At 62.4% G+C, this 18250-nt stretch overlaps 1 protein-coding gene across 13 annotated transcripts in view; it reads right to left on the bottom strand.

Moving 5' to 3' along the window:
• Positions 1-47: 47 nt before the first annotated feature.
• The window catches only part of PLEC (plectin), a 36689-nt gene continuing 18486 nt past the window's right edge, over positions 48-18250 (bottom strand). For all 13 annotated transcript variants that reach the window (XM_042020878.1, XM_042020880.1, XM_042020883.1 and 10 more), the window contains 16 exons: positions 17615-17719; positions 17093-17188; positions 16889-17014; positions 16150-16302; positions 15618-15772; positions 15421-15547; positions 15158-15341; positions 14633-14790; positions 14041-14219; positions 13617-13755; positions 13173-13529; positions 12591-12674; positions 12346-12450; positions 12062-12160; positions 7064-10444; positions 48-6543 (listed from right to left, as the gene is read on the bottom strand). In XM_042020878.1, coding sequence (XP_041876812.1) covers positions 211-6543; positions 7064-10444; positions 12062-12160; positions 12346-12450; positions 12591-12674; positions 13173-13529; positions 13617-13755; positions 14041-14219; positions 14633-14790; positions 15158-15341; positions 15421-15547; positions 15618-15772; positions 16150-16302; positions 16889-17014; positions 17093-17188; positions 17615-17719 — 11781 coding nt within the window. In that variant the 3' untranslated portion in view covers positions 48-210. The remainder of the gene's footprint in view (positions 6544-7063; positions 10445-12061; positions 12161-12345; positions 12451-12590; positions 12675-13172; positions 13530-13616; positions 13756-14040; positions 14220-14632; positions 14791-15157; positions 15342-15420; positions 15548-15617; positions 15773-16149; positions 16303-16888; positions 17015-17092; positions 17189-17614; positions 17720-18250) is intronic.

The raw sequence follows: 18250 nt of genomic DNA, 5'->3' as shown, positions 1-18250 counted from the left end.
AGTGTGTGTTCTTTCTTTTCTCTTAATATACAAACACTGTCAGCACATTCGCATATATTAATTTATTAGTCTTGTCTTTTTGGTTAAACTTGAGGCACTGCTTTGGGAGAAGAGTGGAGGTTCAAAATTAAAAAAAAAATACTAGTGATTAGCCAGCAGCGTTGCCACATGCGCAGCAGGTGAGGCGGCACCTCGGGGGGCTGGCAGGTCTCAGGCCACGTGGAACAGGGGCCCACGCACCTCGGGGCACTCCCTGCTCGCCTCCCACCCGCAGCTTCTGGATGCGGCCAGGGCGAGGGCAAGGGCAGCCACCTCCATGGTGCCCTGGGTATCCCCCGCATATCTGCGCCCGAAACTCGAGGAGGAGTAGGAGGAGGAAGAGAAGGTCATGGAGAAGCCGGAGCCAGTGGCGTCGAAACTGCCACGCCGGGAGCCTGAGCGGGAGCCGGTGCGAGAGCCCGAGCGTGATCCAGAGGTGGAGCCGGCGCTGCTGACGTTGTAGGGGCTGTAGTAGCCCTTGCTGGATTGGGAGGAGGCCTCCAGCAGCCGCAGACCGGTCCCATCCTCGATCATGCTCCGGTCCATGGCGTCCTTGTAGGAGATCTTGAGCTTGGTCTTGGGGCAGGTGAGGTACTTGGAATAGGTGTTGACATCCCGCAGCTTCTGGGCAGTCCGCGCATCAATGGTGCCCTTCTGCAGCGCCTCATCCAGGGAGACACGGCCTGGGGCATCGGGCTCGATCAGACCTCCCGTCAAGTACTGCACCTCCAGGAACCGCTGCCCAGCCTCATAGTACAGCCAGCCCTTCTTCAGTGCCTGCGCCGCCGACATCTTCGTCTTGGTCCGCGGGTCCTCAAAGCCGTAGAAGGCCTTTTGCGCCAGGTTGATGCGGTCCACCATGATCTTGTCAACCAGGCCCTTGGTGACCGCATCAGCGACGGTGCACTTGTCACCGGTGTTGGGGTCAATGATGCCCCCGGTGCAGGCCTGGGCTTCCAGCAGACGCTGCCCTGTGATGTTGTCCACCAGGTTGCGGCGCATTGCCTCCGTGATGGACACCTTCTCCAGAGTGTCTGTGTCCAGGATGCCCGCCACTGGCCCAGTCTCCTCAGTCGGGTCAGTCCACATGGAGATCTGGGTCCGTGTCAGGGCTGGGCTGACGGTGTAGGAGGAGGAGGATCCTACAGAGGACGACCGTGACCGGAAGCCGCCCATGTTGCCAGAGAGCATGTCAGCAAATTCGGTGATGGAGAGGGTGCCCGAGCGGTACTGGTCCAGGGCTGACTGGTCAATCAGACCCTTGCCAATGGCGTCATCGATGTCATACTGGCGCCCTGAGCGCCTGTCGATGATCATTGACTTCACTACGCCATCGGAGGACGAGGTGGTGATCTCCTCCCACTCGCACTCCTGCTCTGACAGCTCCAGGTAAGTCTGGTGGTCAATGAGGCCCTTGCGATAGGCTTCGTACACGGACATCTCCTTGCCCGTCTCTGGGTCAACAATCACCACCCGGCGCTTGCGGACGGAGGACTTGGAGGAGGTCTTCCTCTCCCGCTTTTTCTCCTTCAGAGGCAGGAGGCAGAGGCCAGTCTCTGGGTCCGTGATGCACCGCTCCATGAGCTGCAGGTAGGTGAGGTTCTCCTCCGTGTTGGGGTCAAAGAAGCCCTTGGTGTCGTCACTGGGGTCCAGCAGGATCTCATTCATCTCCTCGTCAAAGAGACCTCTCTTGTAGGCCACCTCCACAGGCAGGCGGTGGCTCTCCTCAGGATCAATGATGCCTCCTGTGGCAATCTGCGCCTCCAGCAAGCGGATCCCATGGTCCTTCAGGATCAGACCCTTCTTCATGGCCTGGAAGAGGGAGATGAGCTTTCCAGTGTAGGGGTCCCGGTAGCCAGTGACGGCCCTCTCAGCAGAGAGCAGCTTGTCCTTGAACTCGGGGCCCACAATGCCCATGCGCACAGCTTCCTCCACCGTCAGCTTGAGGCCCTTGATGGGGTCGATGACGTAGCCTGTGGCCGCCTGCGCCTCCAGGAGCTCGAAGGCAGTGCCAGGCCGGATGATCCCCTTCTTCATGGCCTGGTAGACAGACAGACGCTCCTTTGTGGAGTCCACAAAGACACCAGCAATGCAGCTGGTGCCCTCCAGGAACTTCTTCAGGTTCTTAGAGACCTCCTCGACAGAGGTGAGACCCTCCTGGAGGCGCTGGGCTGTGGCTTCGTCCATTACCTGCGAACGGACCAGTTCCTCCACAGTGATCTGTTTCCTCAGCCCCTGGAAGGTGAGCTTCCGTGTGTCGCAGAGTGGGAGCAGGAGGAGCCGGGAGTTCTCATCCTTCCGGCACCGTTTCAGCAGCTGTGTGTAGCTGAGCTTCTCATCTGTGGAGGGGTCCACGTAGCTGCGCACCTCGCTGGGCTCCGACAGCATGTCATACGTCTCCTTGTTGATGAAGCCCCGCTGGTAGGCCACCTCCAGGGGCAGGTGGAAGCCCAAGTGCGGGTCAATGATGCCACCGGTGGCAATTTGGGCATCCAGGAGCTTGAGGGCCTCTTCGCTGGGAATGAGATCCTTCTTCATGGCCTGGAAGAGGGAGATCTTCTGTTCACTGTATGGGTCTCTGTAGCCAGTCACAGCCCTCTCTGCAGACAGGAGCCGGTCGTGGATCTCTGGCCCCACCACGCCCTTCCTGACTGCCTCATCAACGGTCAGCATTTCATTCTTTGTGGGGTCAATCATGAAGCCGGTGGCTGCCTGGGCCTCCAGGAGGGAGCGGGCCACTTCGGAGTTGATCAGCCCCTTCTTCAGCGCCTGGTAGACACTGAGCGTCTGCTTGGAGGAGGGGATGTAGATGCCAGCCACGCAGCCCGACCCATAAAGGTACTTCCAGACAGTCTCCACGTCCAGGAGCTCCCGGAAGGTTTTGGAGCCCTGCTTCAGCAGGTTGTAGATGTCCTGTGAGATAATCCTGGCCTCATAGAGGTCCTCGGCTGTGATGCGGCGCCGGACGTAGTCAAAGGATGTGAGATTCTGCTGCCGGATGATCTCAGTCTTCTCAATGATCTCGATGATAATGATGATCATGCGCTCCTTGGACACGCGGCCTGATTGGAACTCCTTCATGAGATGTTTACGCTGCTCCTCGGGCAGCAGGTCCGAGTGCATGATCTCCCACAGTGACATGGAGGAGCCTGCCCGGCTGCCCACAGGGATGTCCACCTGCGTCTCCTCAAACACCTTCCGTGTCTCTGCTTCTGTGTACATGTGGGTGGTTTCCACCACTTTCGGCTTCTCAGGCTCCCGCAGAGGCAGCAGGTACAGGCCCGTCTCGGGATCCTCAATGCACCTCTCCTTCAGCTGCAGGTAGGTGAGGTTCTCCTGAGTGTTGGGGTCGAAGAAGCCCTTGGTGTCATCAGTGGGGTCAGACAGGATCTGATTCATCTCCTCGTCAAAGTAGCCACGCTTGTAGGCCACCTCCACGGGCAGGCGGTGGCTGTGCACGGGGTCGATGATGCCACCGGTGGCGATCTGGGCCTCGAGCAGGCGGATGCCATGCTCCTTGACAATCAGCCCTTTCTTCATGGCCTGGAACAGGGAGATGGTATCGCCCGAGTAGGGATCCTTGTACCCTGTGACAGCCTTCTCGGCCGACAGCAGCTTCTCGTGCAGCTCAGGCCCGACAATGCCAGCCTTCACTGCCTCGTTGACGTACAGTTTACGGTTCTTCACAGGGTCGATCAAGAACCCAGTGGCTGCCTGGGCCTCCAGGAGGACCACAGCAGTGCTGGGCCTCAGCAGGTTCCTCTTCATGGCCTCGTAGATGTTCAGCTTCTCCTTGGTGGCCTCTACATAAACACCAGCAATGCAGTCACTGCCATGCAGGAATCTCCTCACCCCATCTGTCTCAGAGAGGTCCTTCACCGATTTCTTGCCTTCCTTCAGCTGCTCGTACTGGGTTTTGCTGATGATGCAGGACTCCAGCAGCTCGCTGGCTGGTACCGGTGCCCGCAGACCACTGAATGTCAGTTTCTCCTGCTTTTTGGTCTCTGCCTCCTCGATGATGGTGATCACTATCTTGATGATCTTCTCGATTGTCACTTTGCCAGTCTTGTACTGTCGGAGCAGCTCCCGCCTGTGCTCCTCCGTGAAGTATTCGGAGTGGATCAGTTCCCAGATGGTCATCATCTGGCCCTTCATGCTGCCCACTGGGACCTCTATGGTTGCTTTGTCGAAGCACTCCTTGGCTTGGCTGTCAGTGTAGACCTCCTCCTGCTGTGACTGGATTGCCTTGTCAGACAGGGGCAGCAGGCACAGGCCAGTCTGCTTGTCACGGTGGCAACTCTTCTGCAGCTGGGCATAGGTGAGGTGCTCCTGGGTGTTGGGACAGTAGAAAGCCTTGGCATCATCTCGGAGCTCAGCCAGCGCCTTGTTTATCTCCCGGTCGAAGTAGCCACGCTTGTAGGCGACCTCAAGTGGGAGCCGGTGACTGTTGACAGGGTCAATGATGCCACCAGTGGCAAGCTGGACATCCAGCAGCCGGAGCCCAGTGTCGCTGGGGATGAGGCCCTTCTGGAGTGCTTGGTAGAGGGAAACCGTCTGACCTGTGTAGGGATCCTTGTAGCCGGTCACTGCCTTCTCTGCTGACAGCAGCTTCTCGTGGAACTCTGGCCCCACCACCTCAGCCTTCACTGCCTCATCCACTGAGAAAAGTTTGTTACCCACAGGGTCGATGATGTAGCCAGTGGCAGCTTGCGCCTCCAGCAGGGACAGGGCAACCTCTGGCTTCAGCAGGTTTCTCTTCAGGGCCTCGTAGAAGGTGAACTTCTGGCCAGTCGACTCCACCAGGACGCCAGCGATGGCATCCGTGCCCTTCAGGTACTGCCGTATGGACTCCATCTCTGCCACATCCTTTACAGTCTTCTTGCCCTGGTGCAGCTGGTTGTAGAGGTCCTTGTTGATGATCTTGCTCTCCAGCAGCTCAGCGGCGGGCACAGGGCCCCGCAGGCCCTCAAAGCACATCTGGCTCTTTTTCTCACTTTCCTCCACAACCGTGATGACGATCTTGATGATCTTCTCCACCGTGATCTTGCCAGTCCTGTACTGCTGGATCAGGTCCCGCCTTTGGTCCTCAGTGAAGTATTCAGAGTTGATGAGCTCCCAGATGGTCATTGTCTTCCCTTGGAACTTGCCAAACGGTGCTGTCACTGTGGCCTTCTTGAAGACATCCTTGGCTTCCTTGTCAGTGTAGACCAGCTCTCTAGCTTTGGCTGCTTGGTCAGTGAGGGGCAGGAGGCACAGTCCTGTGTCTGGGTCAGTCACACACCGCTCCATGAGCTGCAGGTAGGTGAGGTTCTCCTGAGTGTTGGGGTCGAAGAAGCCCTTGGTGTCATCAGTGGGGTCAGACAGGATCTGATTCATCTCCTCATCAAAGTAGCCACGCTTGTAGGCAGCTTCCACAGGCAGGCGGTGACTGTTGACAGGATCGATGATGCCGCCGGTGGCGATCTGGGCCTCGAGAAGGCGGATGCCGTGATCCCTGACGATGAGATCCTTCTGCATGGCCTGGAACAGGGAGATTTTGTCACCTGTGTATGGATCCTTGTAGCCGGTGACAGCCCGCTCGGCCGACAGCATCTTGTTGTGCAGCTCTGGCCCGATCACTCCCTCTCGCACCGCCTCGTTCACTGAGAGCCTTGCATTCCGCACAGGGTCGATGATGAAGCCAGAAGCAGCCTGTGCCTCCAGGAGCACCAGTGCTGTGCCTGGGCTGAGCAGCTTCTTCTTCATGGCTTCGTAGATGCTCATCTTCTGATTGGAGGGTTTGATCAGCAGACCGGCAATGCTGCTCTTGCCCTGCAGGTACTTCTTGACATCCTCCCTCTGAGAGAGCTCGCCCACACTCACGACACCCTTCGCCAACTTGTCTAAGCTCTCCCTGCTCAGAATGCCGGCATCAGCCAGCTTCTCTGCTGACACCTTCTGCCGGATGCCGTCAAAGGCGAACTCCGGCTCCCCATTCTGGGCTAAGCCGTCCACTGCATCCCGGCCATTGGGCACAGCCTTGATGTCCAACAGCTGCGTTGTCGTAACCACGGCCTCCCCAGGCAGGTCATCGGTCTGGATCATGATCTCCCGTCTCTGGGCCAGGGCAGCCTTGTACTCCTCCTGCATCTGCTCGAGCCTCTCCCTCAGCTTCTTATTCTCTTCTTCCAGAAGTTTTTCCTGCTGCTGTCGCTGCCTCTCCAGCTGCTGTAGCTCCTCCTGCTTGTGCCGGACATTTTCCTCAGCTTCTTTCTGATGCTTTTTGGCTTCATCTAACATAGCTTTCAACTGCTGCTTCTCCTGCTCCATCTCCTGCTGCTGCCGCTCCTGCTCTGCCTTCAGGTTCTGGGCTTTGTTCACCTCGTCCTTAAAGAGCTTCTCCAGCTTCGATTTCTCCTCCTCAATTAATTTCTCCTTCTGCAGCAGGGCATCCTTCTCCGTCAGGAAGCTCTGCTGGAGGAGCTGCGTCTCCTGACGGAGCTGAGCCTGCTGGGCCACCTGCATCTGGGGTGGGAGAGAGGACAGTGGTCAGACACCTAGGAGGTCAGTGGGGGACTGGGGGTGGGCTGAGGCAGGGGGACAGGCGGCAGGGGTGGCACGGAAGTCACCCACACACTCCCTCCATCAGGTAAGAGTTAAGGAGCAGAGCCGAGGTTAGGGAGCCACACACAACATGGGGCAGGATGAGCAAGGGGAGGACACAAGGGAACCCCTGGCATTAAGGCTGGGAGCTGGACACAGAGAGGAACACAGCAGGATGTGCCACGGGGTGGAAGAGCTGGCCCAGGCAGTGGGGATCCCCCCTCCACGGCTCCAGGGGTTTGGGGTCCTGCTCCGACGCTGCCTGAGGGGTTTGCTTCACTGCCCCTAGCTCTATGCACATCCCTGACCTGCACGGGGGGTCCTGCCCCACCATCCCCAGTGACGGTCCTTGGGGACCTGGCCAGAGATGGTGTGGGCTGGCTGGGGAGAGGGACAGCTCCCTGTGTACCACCACCACTAAGGGGGACCCGCAGCCCAGTACCTCCTCTGCTTTCTGCTGCAGCAGCGCCGCCTCCTGCTTTAGCTTCTCCTTCTCCTTCTCCAGGTCAGCGATGGCCTTACGCAGCTTTTCCGCATCCTCATCACTCTGGTGCCGCTGGATCTCCAGGGTGTGCACCATCGTCATCTTCTCCTGTGTGGCCAGCTCAGTCTCGTGCAGCCTCTCACTGATCTCCTCCGCCTGCTTCTTGAACCGCTTGGCTTCCTCCTCAGCCTTGGCCTGGGCCATGCTCATCTCCGCCACTTGCAGCTTGAGGCGCTCAGCCTCAGCCGTGATGTCCAGCTGCCGCCGGCGCTCGGCCTCCAGCGTCTTCTGGAAGCCCTCGGTCTCCTCAGCCAGGCGCTGCTGCATCTGTTCCTTGTCCTCCTGCAGCTTCTTGGCGTGTTCCTGCGCCAGATCTTTCTGCTTCTGCAGGACCTCAGCCTCAGCCCGCAGCCGCGTGGCCTCCTGCACCGCCTGCATCTTCTCCTTCAGCATCTTCTCTGCCAGTGCCCGCTGCTGCGCCAGGTCGTCCTCAGCCAGCTGCCGCATGCGGGCGGCCTCCTGCGCCTCCACACTCAGCCGGGCCACCTCCTCTGCCACCTGCTTCATCTTCTCTGCCTCCTCCGCCAGGAACTTCTGCGTGTTGTCCTTGTCCTTGAGGATCAGCGCCTTGTTCTCCTCCTCAATGCGGCTCTTCAGCTTGGCCAGCTCTTCCATCTGCACCCGGACCTTGAAGAGCTCCTCCTCCACCTGGGCCTTCTGCCGGACAGCGTCTGTCACCTCCTCCTTCAGCCGCTGCAGCTCCTCATCCAGGATGCCCTTCTGGTGGTCTGTCTCATCCAGCTGCAACTTCACCTTGGTCAGCTCCTGCTCCACCTGCGCCTTCTGCCGCAGTGTCTGCTCGGCAAACTTCTTGTGCTTCTCCATCTCGGCGTCAGCCAGCTGCTTCTGCCGCAGGGCTGCCTGCTCTGCCTGTGCCCGTTTTGCCGCCTCCAGCTCGGCCTCCTTTCGCAGCTTCTCTGCGTCAGCCTGTGCCTGTGCCTTGGCCTGCGCCTCCTCCTCTGCCCGCTGCTTCAGCCGCTCAGCCTCCTCCACGCGCTGCCGAGACAAGCTGGCATCCTGCTCGGCCTTGCTACGGGCAAACTCGGCCTCCTCAGCCGCCCGCCGGGCCCGCTCGGCCTCCTCACGCAGCCGGTCCAGGAGGCTCTGCTCCTGCTGGCGCGTCTGTAGCAGCTCCTGCTCCTTCTGCTGCACGGCAGCCAGGTGTGCCTTCTCCTCCGCTGCGATCCGCTTCTGTGCTGCCTCCCGTGCCAGCTGGATCTGCCTCTCTGACTCCTTCTCCGCCAGCTCCTTCTGCCGCCGCGCCTCCTCCACCATGGCCCGCAGCCGCTCCACCTCCTCCAGGGCCAGCCGCCGCTGCCGCCCAGCTTCCTCCTCGGCCGCCAGGATGGCCTGCACCTTTTCTTCGGCCTCGCGCCGCCGGCCCTCCTCCTCCAGCGCCAGCGCCCGCTGCCGCTCAGCCTCCTGCTCCGCCTGCTCCCGGCTGCGCTGCACCTCCTCTGCCTCCCCACGGATGCGGTTCAGCTCCCGCTCCAGCTCGCTCTTGCCAGCCGAGGCCCTCTCGAAGCTGGCCTTGAGGGCACGGATCTCCTCCTCCACCTGTCGCCGCTGCCGCAGTGTATCCTCCACAAGCCCCTTCTGCCGCTCCAGCTCGTTCTCTGAGGAGCGCTTCAGCAGCGCGATCTTCTCCTCGATGTCCTGTTTGTGCTGGGCCGCCTGCTCCTCCAGCAGCTTGCGCTGGTAGGCCTCGTCCTCCGCCAGCCGCCGCAGCCGCTCGTTCTCTGCCTCCTTCTCCTTCAGCGTGATCTCTGCCTCTGCCTTCAGCCGTGAGGCCTCGTTGATGGCCGCAAGCTTCTCCTTCAGGATGCGTTCAGCCTCAGCCCGTTGCCGGCCGGCCTCCTCCTCTGCCAGCTGCCGCTGCCGCTTGGCCTCCTCAGAGAGGGCGCGCAGGCGAGCGGCCTCCTCGGCCAGCTCCCGCAGCTTGTTGGCCTCCGCCTCCAGCCGCTGCTTGGACTTCTCACTGCTGGAGCGTGACTCCTCCTCTGTCTTGGCCTTGCTCTCCAGCAAGACCTCCATCTCTGCCCGCAGCTTGGCCAGCTCCTCCTCCAGCTCTTTCCTCCTCTGGATGGCCTCGTTTACCTCCCCTTTCAACCGCGAGAGCTCTTCCTCCAGGAGCAGGCGCTGCTGCTCTCCATTCTCCATCTCTGCCTTCAGCCGGATCAGCTCGTGCTCCGCCGCCAGCTTCTGCTGGGCTGTGCCCTCTGCCAGCTCCCGCTGCTTTTCCAGCTCTTCCTCCGCCAGCTCCTTCTGCCGCAGGGCTGCCTCCTCTGCCTTGGCGCGCTTGCGGGCCTCACGCTCTGCATCCTCCTTCTGCTTCTCAGCCTCCTCCTGCGCCAGCGACTTCTTGTGGGCCACCTCTTCGGCCTGCAACCGTAGGCGCAGCGCCTCGTTGGCCTTCTGCCGCCAGTGCTCCAGCTCCTTCTCAGCCTCCTCCCGCGAGCGCTCAGCCTCCAGCTGCTGCTTCTTCAGCCGCTCAGCCTCCTCCTGCAGTTGGGCCACCACATCATGCTCCTGCTGCAGTGACAGCTCCAGCTGCGCCGTCTTCTCGGCAAAAGAGAGCCTCTTGCTCTGCAGCTCAGCCTCGGCACTGCGCTGGGCCACCTCCTGGGCCACCTGGATCTGCCGCTCCTTCTCGGCCTCTGCCTGCCGCATGCGTCGCTCAGCCTCCTCCGCCTGAAGCCGCAGCTGCTCCAGGTCCGCCACTGCCTTCTGCTTCTCCCGTGCCGCTTCGCGCTCAGCCTGCACCTTGCGCTTCAGCTCCTCCTCCGCCTCCCGCTTCTTCTGGCTCTCCTCCTTCACCTGCCGGCGCAGGCGCTCGGCCTCCTCCTGTGCCTGGCGCTTCTGCCGCTCAGCCTCTTCAGCACGTGCCCGCAGCTCCTGCAGCTCCGTCTCTGCACCCTCCCGCTGCTTCTCGGTGCTCTCCAGCTGGAGGCGGATGAGGCGGATCTCCTCCTCCACTTTCTTGCGGTTGTATTCAGCCTCCTCGATCAGCTTCTCCTTGGACTTGATCTGGTGGTCTGAGTTCTGCCGCAGCTGCATCAGCTCCTGCTGGATGTTCTGCTTCTGCTGCTCGGCATCCACGGCCACCACCTCCCGCCGGGTGACCTCCTCCTGCATGCGGAGCTGCAGCTCCCGTGCCTCCGCCTCTGCCTGTGCCTTGGCTTTGGCGTGGGCCTCGGCCAGCTGCCGCTGCTTCTCCAGCTGCGCCTCCACCTCCGCCAGCCGCTTCCTCTCCTCCTCCTTCAGCTTCTCGGCGGCTTTCTGGAGGGGAAAGAGGGTGCAGGGGACAGAGAGGGGAGAAAGAGACAAATCACAAGGGATGCGATCGAGCCGTGGAATCGATGCTGGCCCAGCCACACACTGCCGAGACAGCGGAGGGGTGGCAGATGCGCGTGGAATGGCTTCGGCCCCTGGGCCACCGCACGAGCCGGTGACACCAGCTTCCAGAAGATATATGGCAGAACAGGGGACACACGATAGCACAGGCAGACAGGCAACAGGAGCCAGACAGCAGCGCAGGAAGCCACGTTCCAGAGAGAAGGGACAGAGAGCGAGCGGAGCCCAAGCGATGAAGACGATGCGAGCAGCATGCACACCATCACCATGGCTCCCCCTGCGAGGGGGCTGGCACAGACAGCCCCTGCCGTGGGGAAAGGAAAGAGATGGCCGGAGCACCAGGAGCAGAACAGAGGGGAGCGGTGTGAGGTCGGTGCCAGCAGAGCCTTCCCTGCCGGGAAAGCCTCAACAGGAGAGAGCAGTTCAGCTGGTTCAAACCCCTCCCAGCCCTCTCCAGGCAACTGGGAGCAGGGTTTGCCAAAGGGCTGACACGGCTGGTGCCTGGCTCGGGGCCGTGCCGCAGCGTGCGCACCACATGCACTGTGAGCAAGGCAGCCGCACGCTCTGCAGGGCCCAGGCACAGGCAGCGCATGCAGGGGAGCCAGACCCTGCACTGGACCCCTGATCCCGGAGCAGCACAGAGGTAGAGGAGGGCGAGGAGGAGAGGGTGAGCCGTGGGGGAGGCGGAGGGTGCCGTGGGGAGAAGGCATGCGCAGAGTGAGTACCTGGTGCATGGCTGCCAGAGTCATCCTGGTTTTTTACCCTCCATTTGATCCCCACCAACACAAATATTCCCCAAGAAAAAGCACTGGCAAAGCAGCTCCAAGGGCAGAAACCAAGAGTTAGAGAGGTTACCCCACGCCAGACCCCGCGGGCCAGCGCCCAGCACAGCAGCATGCGCAGGCAGGTCCTGACTGCACTACGTGTATCTGGGAAGTGCCTCCTACCACCAGTCACACCAGAGACCCCGGTGCCCAGAGCCAGCTTGGCTCAGAGACCCACTGTACCCAGAGCCAGCAGCCTTGCTCCCAGGAGCCCAGCAGAGAGCAGGAGCTAGAGGCCGTGGGCCAGTATTAGTGATAGGGCCAGAGTCATGGCTGTGGGCCAATATTAGTGATGGGTCTGGAGCCACAGCCATGGGCCCATGTTAGTAATGGGGCTGGAGCCACAGCCAGGGGCCACCGTTAGTGATGGGGCTGGAGCCACAGCCAGGGGCCACCGTTAGTGATGGGGCTTGGGCTGGAGCCACAGCCAGGGGCCACTGTTAGTGATGGGGCTTGGGCCAGAGCCACAGCCAGGGGCCACCGTTAGTGATGGGGCTTGGGCCAGAGCCACAGCCAGGGGCCAGTGTTAGTGATGGGGCCAGAGTTACAGCCGTGGGCTGGCATTAATGGTGGGGCCAGAGTCATGGCCGTGGGCTGCCGTTAGTGATGGGGCTGGAGTCATGGCCGTGGGCTGCCGTTAGTGATGGGGCTGGAGAGCCCGTGAACTGTGTTCCTTTTGGTTGTACAGCCAGCCATGCCGCCCTGCACCACTCCCTACCTCCTCCTCCTCCAGCCGCCGCAGTGTCTCAGTGATGAACTTGATGTACTGGGTGGTGAGCGTGGTCAGCTCGCTGAACTGCGTCCGCAGGTCCACGTACTGCAGAGACAGTGGGTCAGCAGGAGAGAGGGGAGCGTACCCGCAGCCCACCAGTACCCCAGCAAAGATGGGGCTGCATGGAGGCAAGACCACGCATCACACCCCCAAGTCCACCCCTTCAGTGAGCAGCCATGCCCCAAGAGCTGTGGGACATCCCAGGCCAGTGGCAGTGACCCGCCCCTCACCTCCTGGATGATGCTGTCAGACGCCGACTGCACTTTGGGCTTCTTGGCCGGCGATGCCATCGGCTCCACCTGTGCCTTGAAGCTCACCAGCTGCAGCTCATAGTCCTGATGAGGAGACAGTGATCAAAGCTCTGCTATGCCCAGCAAGCCCCCTGGCCACGGCTCTGTGACCCCACCCCTCTGCAGGACATAGTGCTGCCTCCCCAGCACCCCACCAGCCCTGGCCCCCCAGACATTGCGCACACCTTGATGGCGTCGATGTACTGCTTGGCATAGCGCTGGCACTCCTCCACCTTCTCCTTGTGCTGCTCACATTCCTCCAGCAGTTTCTGGGGAGACATGTGGGGGTGAGCCCAGGCACCCCACAGCCACCCAAGAGCACACCCCACCATGGCCAGGGATGGCCAAGAGCACCACTTGCCCTGCCATGGCTGGGAATGGCTGGGAGCACCCCTCACCCTGCTGCAGCCAAAAATGGTCAGGAACACCCCCCATCCCACTGGGGATGGCTGAGAGCACCCACCACGTGCCACGGCCAGGGATGGTCCCCCATCCTGCTGCAGCCACCCCAGAGCAACACTCAACCTGCCATGACTGGGCACTCCCCTCACTCTGCCTCAGACAGAGATGGGCAGGGGCAGCCTGCACTCTGCTGGGGATGGCCAGGTGAATCCCTTACCCTGCCACAGCCAGGGATAGCTGAGAGCACCCCTTGTCCTGCTGGGGAACGTCCAGGAGCACCCCTTGCCCCATTGGGGATAGCCAGGCACGCCCCTCACCCTGCTGGGGATGGCCGGGAGCACCCCTTGCCCCACGGCCAGCACTACCTTCTCCTGCAGCAGCTGCTCGCGCACGGTCTGGCTGTCGGTGATGGGCACGGCCTGGATGGCCTCCTGGCACTGCCGGGCATCGCGGATCCACTGGCGCAGCGCGTCGCAGCTCTGCCGGTAGTAGCGCAGCTGGCGGCCCAGCTGGTCCAGCTCGCGCTGGCGCAGGTCAGCCTGGCCCAGCACTGCCTGCCAGCGCTCCAGCAGCTGCTGCACCCGCTCCCGGTACCGCTCCAGGTCCACGTCCCGCTCGCTGTGGCCGCGGACCATCCGCTCATTAACATCCTTGGCCTTGCCCAGGTCAGTCTCCAGCGTGCTGAAGAAGGGCTGGTGCCCCTCGGCCTGTGCCCGCAGCCGCTGCGGCAGATAGGCAGTGGTCAGGGCCGGCCACGGTGTCCCCAGCCACCCCCTGACTCCCCTTGGGACCCCCAGAGCCCCTGGTACCTTCAGCTCGGCCTTGCTGGCCTCCAGCTCAGCCAGGTCAGCCGGCACTGCCTGCACGTCCTTCAGCTGCTCCTCGTACTTGCGGAGCAGCTCCTCAGCCCCCTGCGTGCTCCGGATCACCAGCCCAATGGTCTTCAGCCTGCGGCAGAGGGACAGAATCAGCCGGGAGCAGGAGTGGGATGGGAGGATGGATTAGCCGGGATCAGGATGGGAGTGGGACAGCTCAGCCAGAGCGGCACCACAGAGCCAGGAGGGAAGGAAAAGGGAAAAAGAAAAAAAAAAAGGAAGAAGGGAAGAGGGAAGGAAAAGAAAGGGAAAGGCACGCTGGCTCTCCCCAGACTCCCCGTGGCCTCCCAGCTGCCCAGGCCTGTTCCCAGCCCGGGGGCCGAGGAGCTGCGCAGTGTCGGTGCCAGGGCTCACTCACTTCTCCAGGTAGATGCTGGAGAGGCTGTACACCTGCTCCATCTTCCGCAGGGTGACCTCCAGCTCGGAGCGCAGCACAGGGGCTGAGCCCGCCTGCTCTGGCTGCGCCAGCACCTGCTCCGTCTTCTCGCTGACCTTGGCCAGGTTCTTCTGGATGCCCTCCAGCTCCAGGTGGGTTTGCTGCAGGGAAGGAGTCCCTCAATCCTTGCCAGCTGCAGGTCAGGGCCAACCCCCGACTGAATGCTCGCCCCACCCCCTTGGACCCAAGGAGGAGTGGAGCAGGGGAAGGGTCTGCAGCCTGTCAGGGTAGGTGGACAGGGGAGGGTTAGGAGGGATATTGGGAAAACTCCTCCTGCAAAGGGCTGTCCAGCCCTGGCGCACCTGCCCAGGGCAGGGGTGGAGTGCCATCCCTGGGGAGATTTAACAGCCACGTGGATGTGGCACCTGGGGACACGGTCAGGGGTGGCCTTGGCAGTGCTGGGGGACTGAGTGGGCTCTGAAAGCTTTTCCAACCCAAACCGTTCCCCCAAGCCCATCCTGGCACTGAAGTCCCCATCTGTGCACACCACACGTGTCACACGTGTGTCACACACCTGCTGCTCGGCCTGGCGCTGGGCACACTCCCGCAGGGGGTCGGCCTCGAGGGGCAGGCGCAGGCGGTGCACGGTGCGGCTCTCGCAGCTCTCCAGCTGCAGCCGGATGTCCTTCAGCTGCGAGATGTAGCTCTTGCAAAGAGACTCGTCCTGCTCTCCTGCGGGGACAGGGGGGTGGCTCAGTGCCCTGAGACACCATGGGGACACCACGGGGACCCACAGTGACACCAGGATGGCTCAGCACCCTGGGGACATCCTGGGGACCCACAGCAGGGAGAGGGGACACAGGGATGGCTCAACACCCTTGGAAACTGTGGGGACAACAAGGGAACCCATGGCAGGGAGCAAGGGATGCAGGGATGGCTCAGAACCCTGGGGACAACCTGGGGAGCCAAGGTGAGGAGAGGGGACAGCTCAGCACCATGGAGATACCCCAGGGACACCACAGGGAACTGAGGATGCTCAGCACCTGGGGAAACCCTGGCGACACCCACCTTTCAGAGAAGGCAGAGAGGGGACACCCACCTTTCTCCTGGCTACGCAGCAGCAGCTCGTATTTGTGAGTGCAGGCGTTGTAGTCGCGCTCCACCTGCAGCCGGTCGTCGGGCTGGAAGCTCTGGGCGTCCTGGCTGTCCCGCAGGAACTCCTGGTAGTGGCTCTCCAGGCTGCGCAGGACCTGACGCACCTCCTCGGCCGGCAGCGTGCGGAACTGGGGGGGCATGGCCATGTCAGCCCCTGTTGGGACCCCTGTGACCCCTGTGCCACCCTGGGACCCCCGGGGAACTCACCGTGATGTGCGTCCAGGACTGAATCTGCTGGATGTCCCGGGTCAGGTACTGCCAGGCACGGAGGCTGCGCAGGTCCTGGTGCAGCTGCTGCCACAGCCCCAGCAGCTGCTGGTGCGTGGTCTCGAGCCTGCGGGGATGTGGAGTCAGAGGGGGAACACAGGGGAGGCCGGGGGGGGGTGCAGGGTCACTGTCCACACCTGTGCACCGCGTCCAGAGCCTCCTTGTTGGGGGGCGGCAGGAGGAAGCAGACCGAAGGGACGACGGCCTCACTGCCGCTGGCGCTCAGCACCCGCCATTGCTGCGGCTGCGCGTGGCTCACCAGGGCACAGGTGTCATTCTTGTGCACCGTCACCTGCGGGGCAGGGGATCAGGGTGGGGCAGGGGCCCCTGTGTCCTCCTGTTCCTCTCCCATATTCCCCAGTGTCCCCCCATATTCCCCTCTGGGGCTGGTGTGGTCTCAGACTGGGTGGGGGGGCACTTGTGTCCCCCCTTGCGTCCCCTCATGGGGCCGGAGCAGCACGAGAGAAGGGTGGGGGGTCTCCCATGTCTCCCCATGTCCCCTGGGGTGGTGTCAGACCAGAAGGGGGTCCCCTCCTGTGTCCCCCTGTGGGGCTGGGGCAGCACCAGACCGGGGTGCTGGATCCACCAGGTCTCCCCACATTGCCCCACATCCCCCTATGCCCTCCCCAGGGGAACCAACCCTAATCCAAGCCTCACGTCCCACCACACCTCCATTTGCTTGTAGTCACAGACGGCCTGGATGGGGGGGCGGCCCTGCAGGGGTGTCGAGGGGCTGCGTGGCTTCAGCTGCACGATGGTCCTGGCGCGGCGAGAGAGACCCCCAAGCTGCACCCCCAACTCTGCCAGCTGCTCCTTCTGCTCCTGTGGGGGCAAGTTTGGGGCACCTCAGGATTTGGGGTGTCCCATGGTGTTGAGGGGAATCAGAATTTTAGGGAGACACCAGTTTTTTTGAGAGAGCTCAGAAATATCAGGAGGTCCCAAAGGTTTTGGGAGCTCTTGGGATTTTGGGGGGGTCCCAGGAGTTTAGGAGTGGTCAAGAATACGAGGCAGGGGGGCACCCTGGTCTGTTGCAGCAATGGATGTGTTTGGGTCATCCCAGGGGCTGCAGTGGGGGTGGCACCCCAGCACTCTGCAGCTGGACACCTCGGGGGTTGTTATGGGACTCTCATTTTGGGGGTCATCCTGGGGGCTGCAGGGGGGTGTCACCTCAGGGGTTGCCATGGGGCTAGGCCCACCCTGGAAGTGTCACCCTGAGGATCTTGGGGGGGTCCACTTGGGTGGTCCCCCTGGGGTCCCATTCGCCCTCACTGCAAGGTCGTGCAGCAGGGTCACTCCAGGCATCTTGGGAGGGTCACACTGGGGAGAACCCCCCGGTGTCTGGGGGTCACTATGGGGGTCCCCCCGGGGCCTGGGGGGGTCTTCCTGGCGGTCTCGAGGGTGCCCTCACCGCAAGGTCCTGCAGCAGGTCCTCAAGGCGCGTGGCCGTGGTGCCGCGGTCGCAGCTGAACTTGCGCCGCATCGTCTCCTCCGTCTTTCGCAGCAGCTCCTCGGCCTCCCGCACCTCGGTGAAGAACTGGGGGCCCAGGGGTCAGCACTGGGGTCACACCCTCCCTCCCTCCCGCCCCCAGCCCCTCCCTGGCACCCCCCATACCTGGAAGTAGTTGGTGTTCTCCTTCAGGTGGGTCTCGATGCAGCAGCAGAGCTGGAGCATCCAGCTCCACTGGGTCTGCAGCGCTGCCAGGAACGCCTGGGGGGAGCAGGGGGGACACCGGGGCTGGCACCGAGGGCACCGGCACCGCTACAGGGGCCACCACCTGCACCCTCACCTGACCTGCACCCGCGCTGGTAGAGGCAGCCACACCAGTGACCCCCAGCACTCACTGCACCCCACACAGCTGACCCCCAGCGCCCAGACCCTCCTGAACCCCCTTCCCCAACCCACCAGGGCCCCAAGGTGTCCCTCAGATTCTCCCAGCCCCTTCAGGGCCCCCAAGGTCACTGAGACCCCCAGGCCCCCTTCAGATTCCTCGCACCCTCCCAGATCCCCCAGTCCCTGCAGCCCCCCAGCCCCACACCCACCTCCACCGTTTGTGCCCCGGGTTGGTCCTCACAGAACAGCCGCTCCCCCAAAGCCCCCCCATGCCACCCCCCACTCTCCCCCCGTGTGCTCCACCTCCAGTGTCTGCGCGCCGGGGTGCTCCTCACGCAGCAGCCGTTCCCCCAAGCTCCGCAGCTCCTGGATCCGCCGCTCCCGAAGCTCCAGCTCCCGCATCAGCGCCTGGGGCGGGATCAGGGCTCACACACGTGTGCAGGGCAGGGCGGGGGGCAGGGGGAAGGTCAGGGCTCACACACACACGTGTGTGTGTGTGTGTGTGCACAGCACAGCTGGGCACATGTGTGTGTGTGTGTGCACACGTCAGCACAGCTGGGCACACGTGTGTGTGTGTGCGCATGTGCACGTCAGCACAGCTGGGCACGTGTGTGTGTGTGTGCACACGTCAGCACAGCTGGGCACACGTGTGTGTGTGTGCGCATGTGCACGTCAGCACAGCTGGGCACACGTGTGTGTGTGTGTGCACACGTCAGCACAGCTGGGTACGTGTGTGTGTGTGTGTGCACACGTCAGCACAGCTGGGCACACGTGTGTGTGTGTGTGTGCACACGTCAGCACAGCTGGGCACACGTGTGTGTGTGTGCGCATGTGCGTGTCAGCACAGCTGGGCACGTGTGTGTGTGTGTGCACACGTCAGCACAGCTGGGCACACGTGTGTGTGTGTGTGTGCACACGTCAGCACAGCTGGGCACATGT

This window comes from Corvus kubaryi, unplaced genomic scaffold (genome assembly GCF_017639235.1).
Source record: "Corvus kubaryi isolate FWS band 111438036 unplaced genomic scaffold, C.kubaryi_AGA036_p1.0 37063, whole genome shotgun sequence".
NCBI classification, from domain to species: domain Eukaryota; kingdom Metazoa; phylum Chordata; class Aves; order Passeriformes; family Corvidae; genus Corvus; species Corvus kubaryi.
This window is presented reverse-complemented; position numbering and strand designations above follow the sequence as displayed.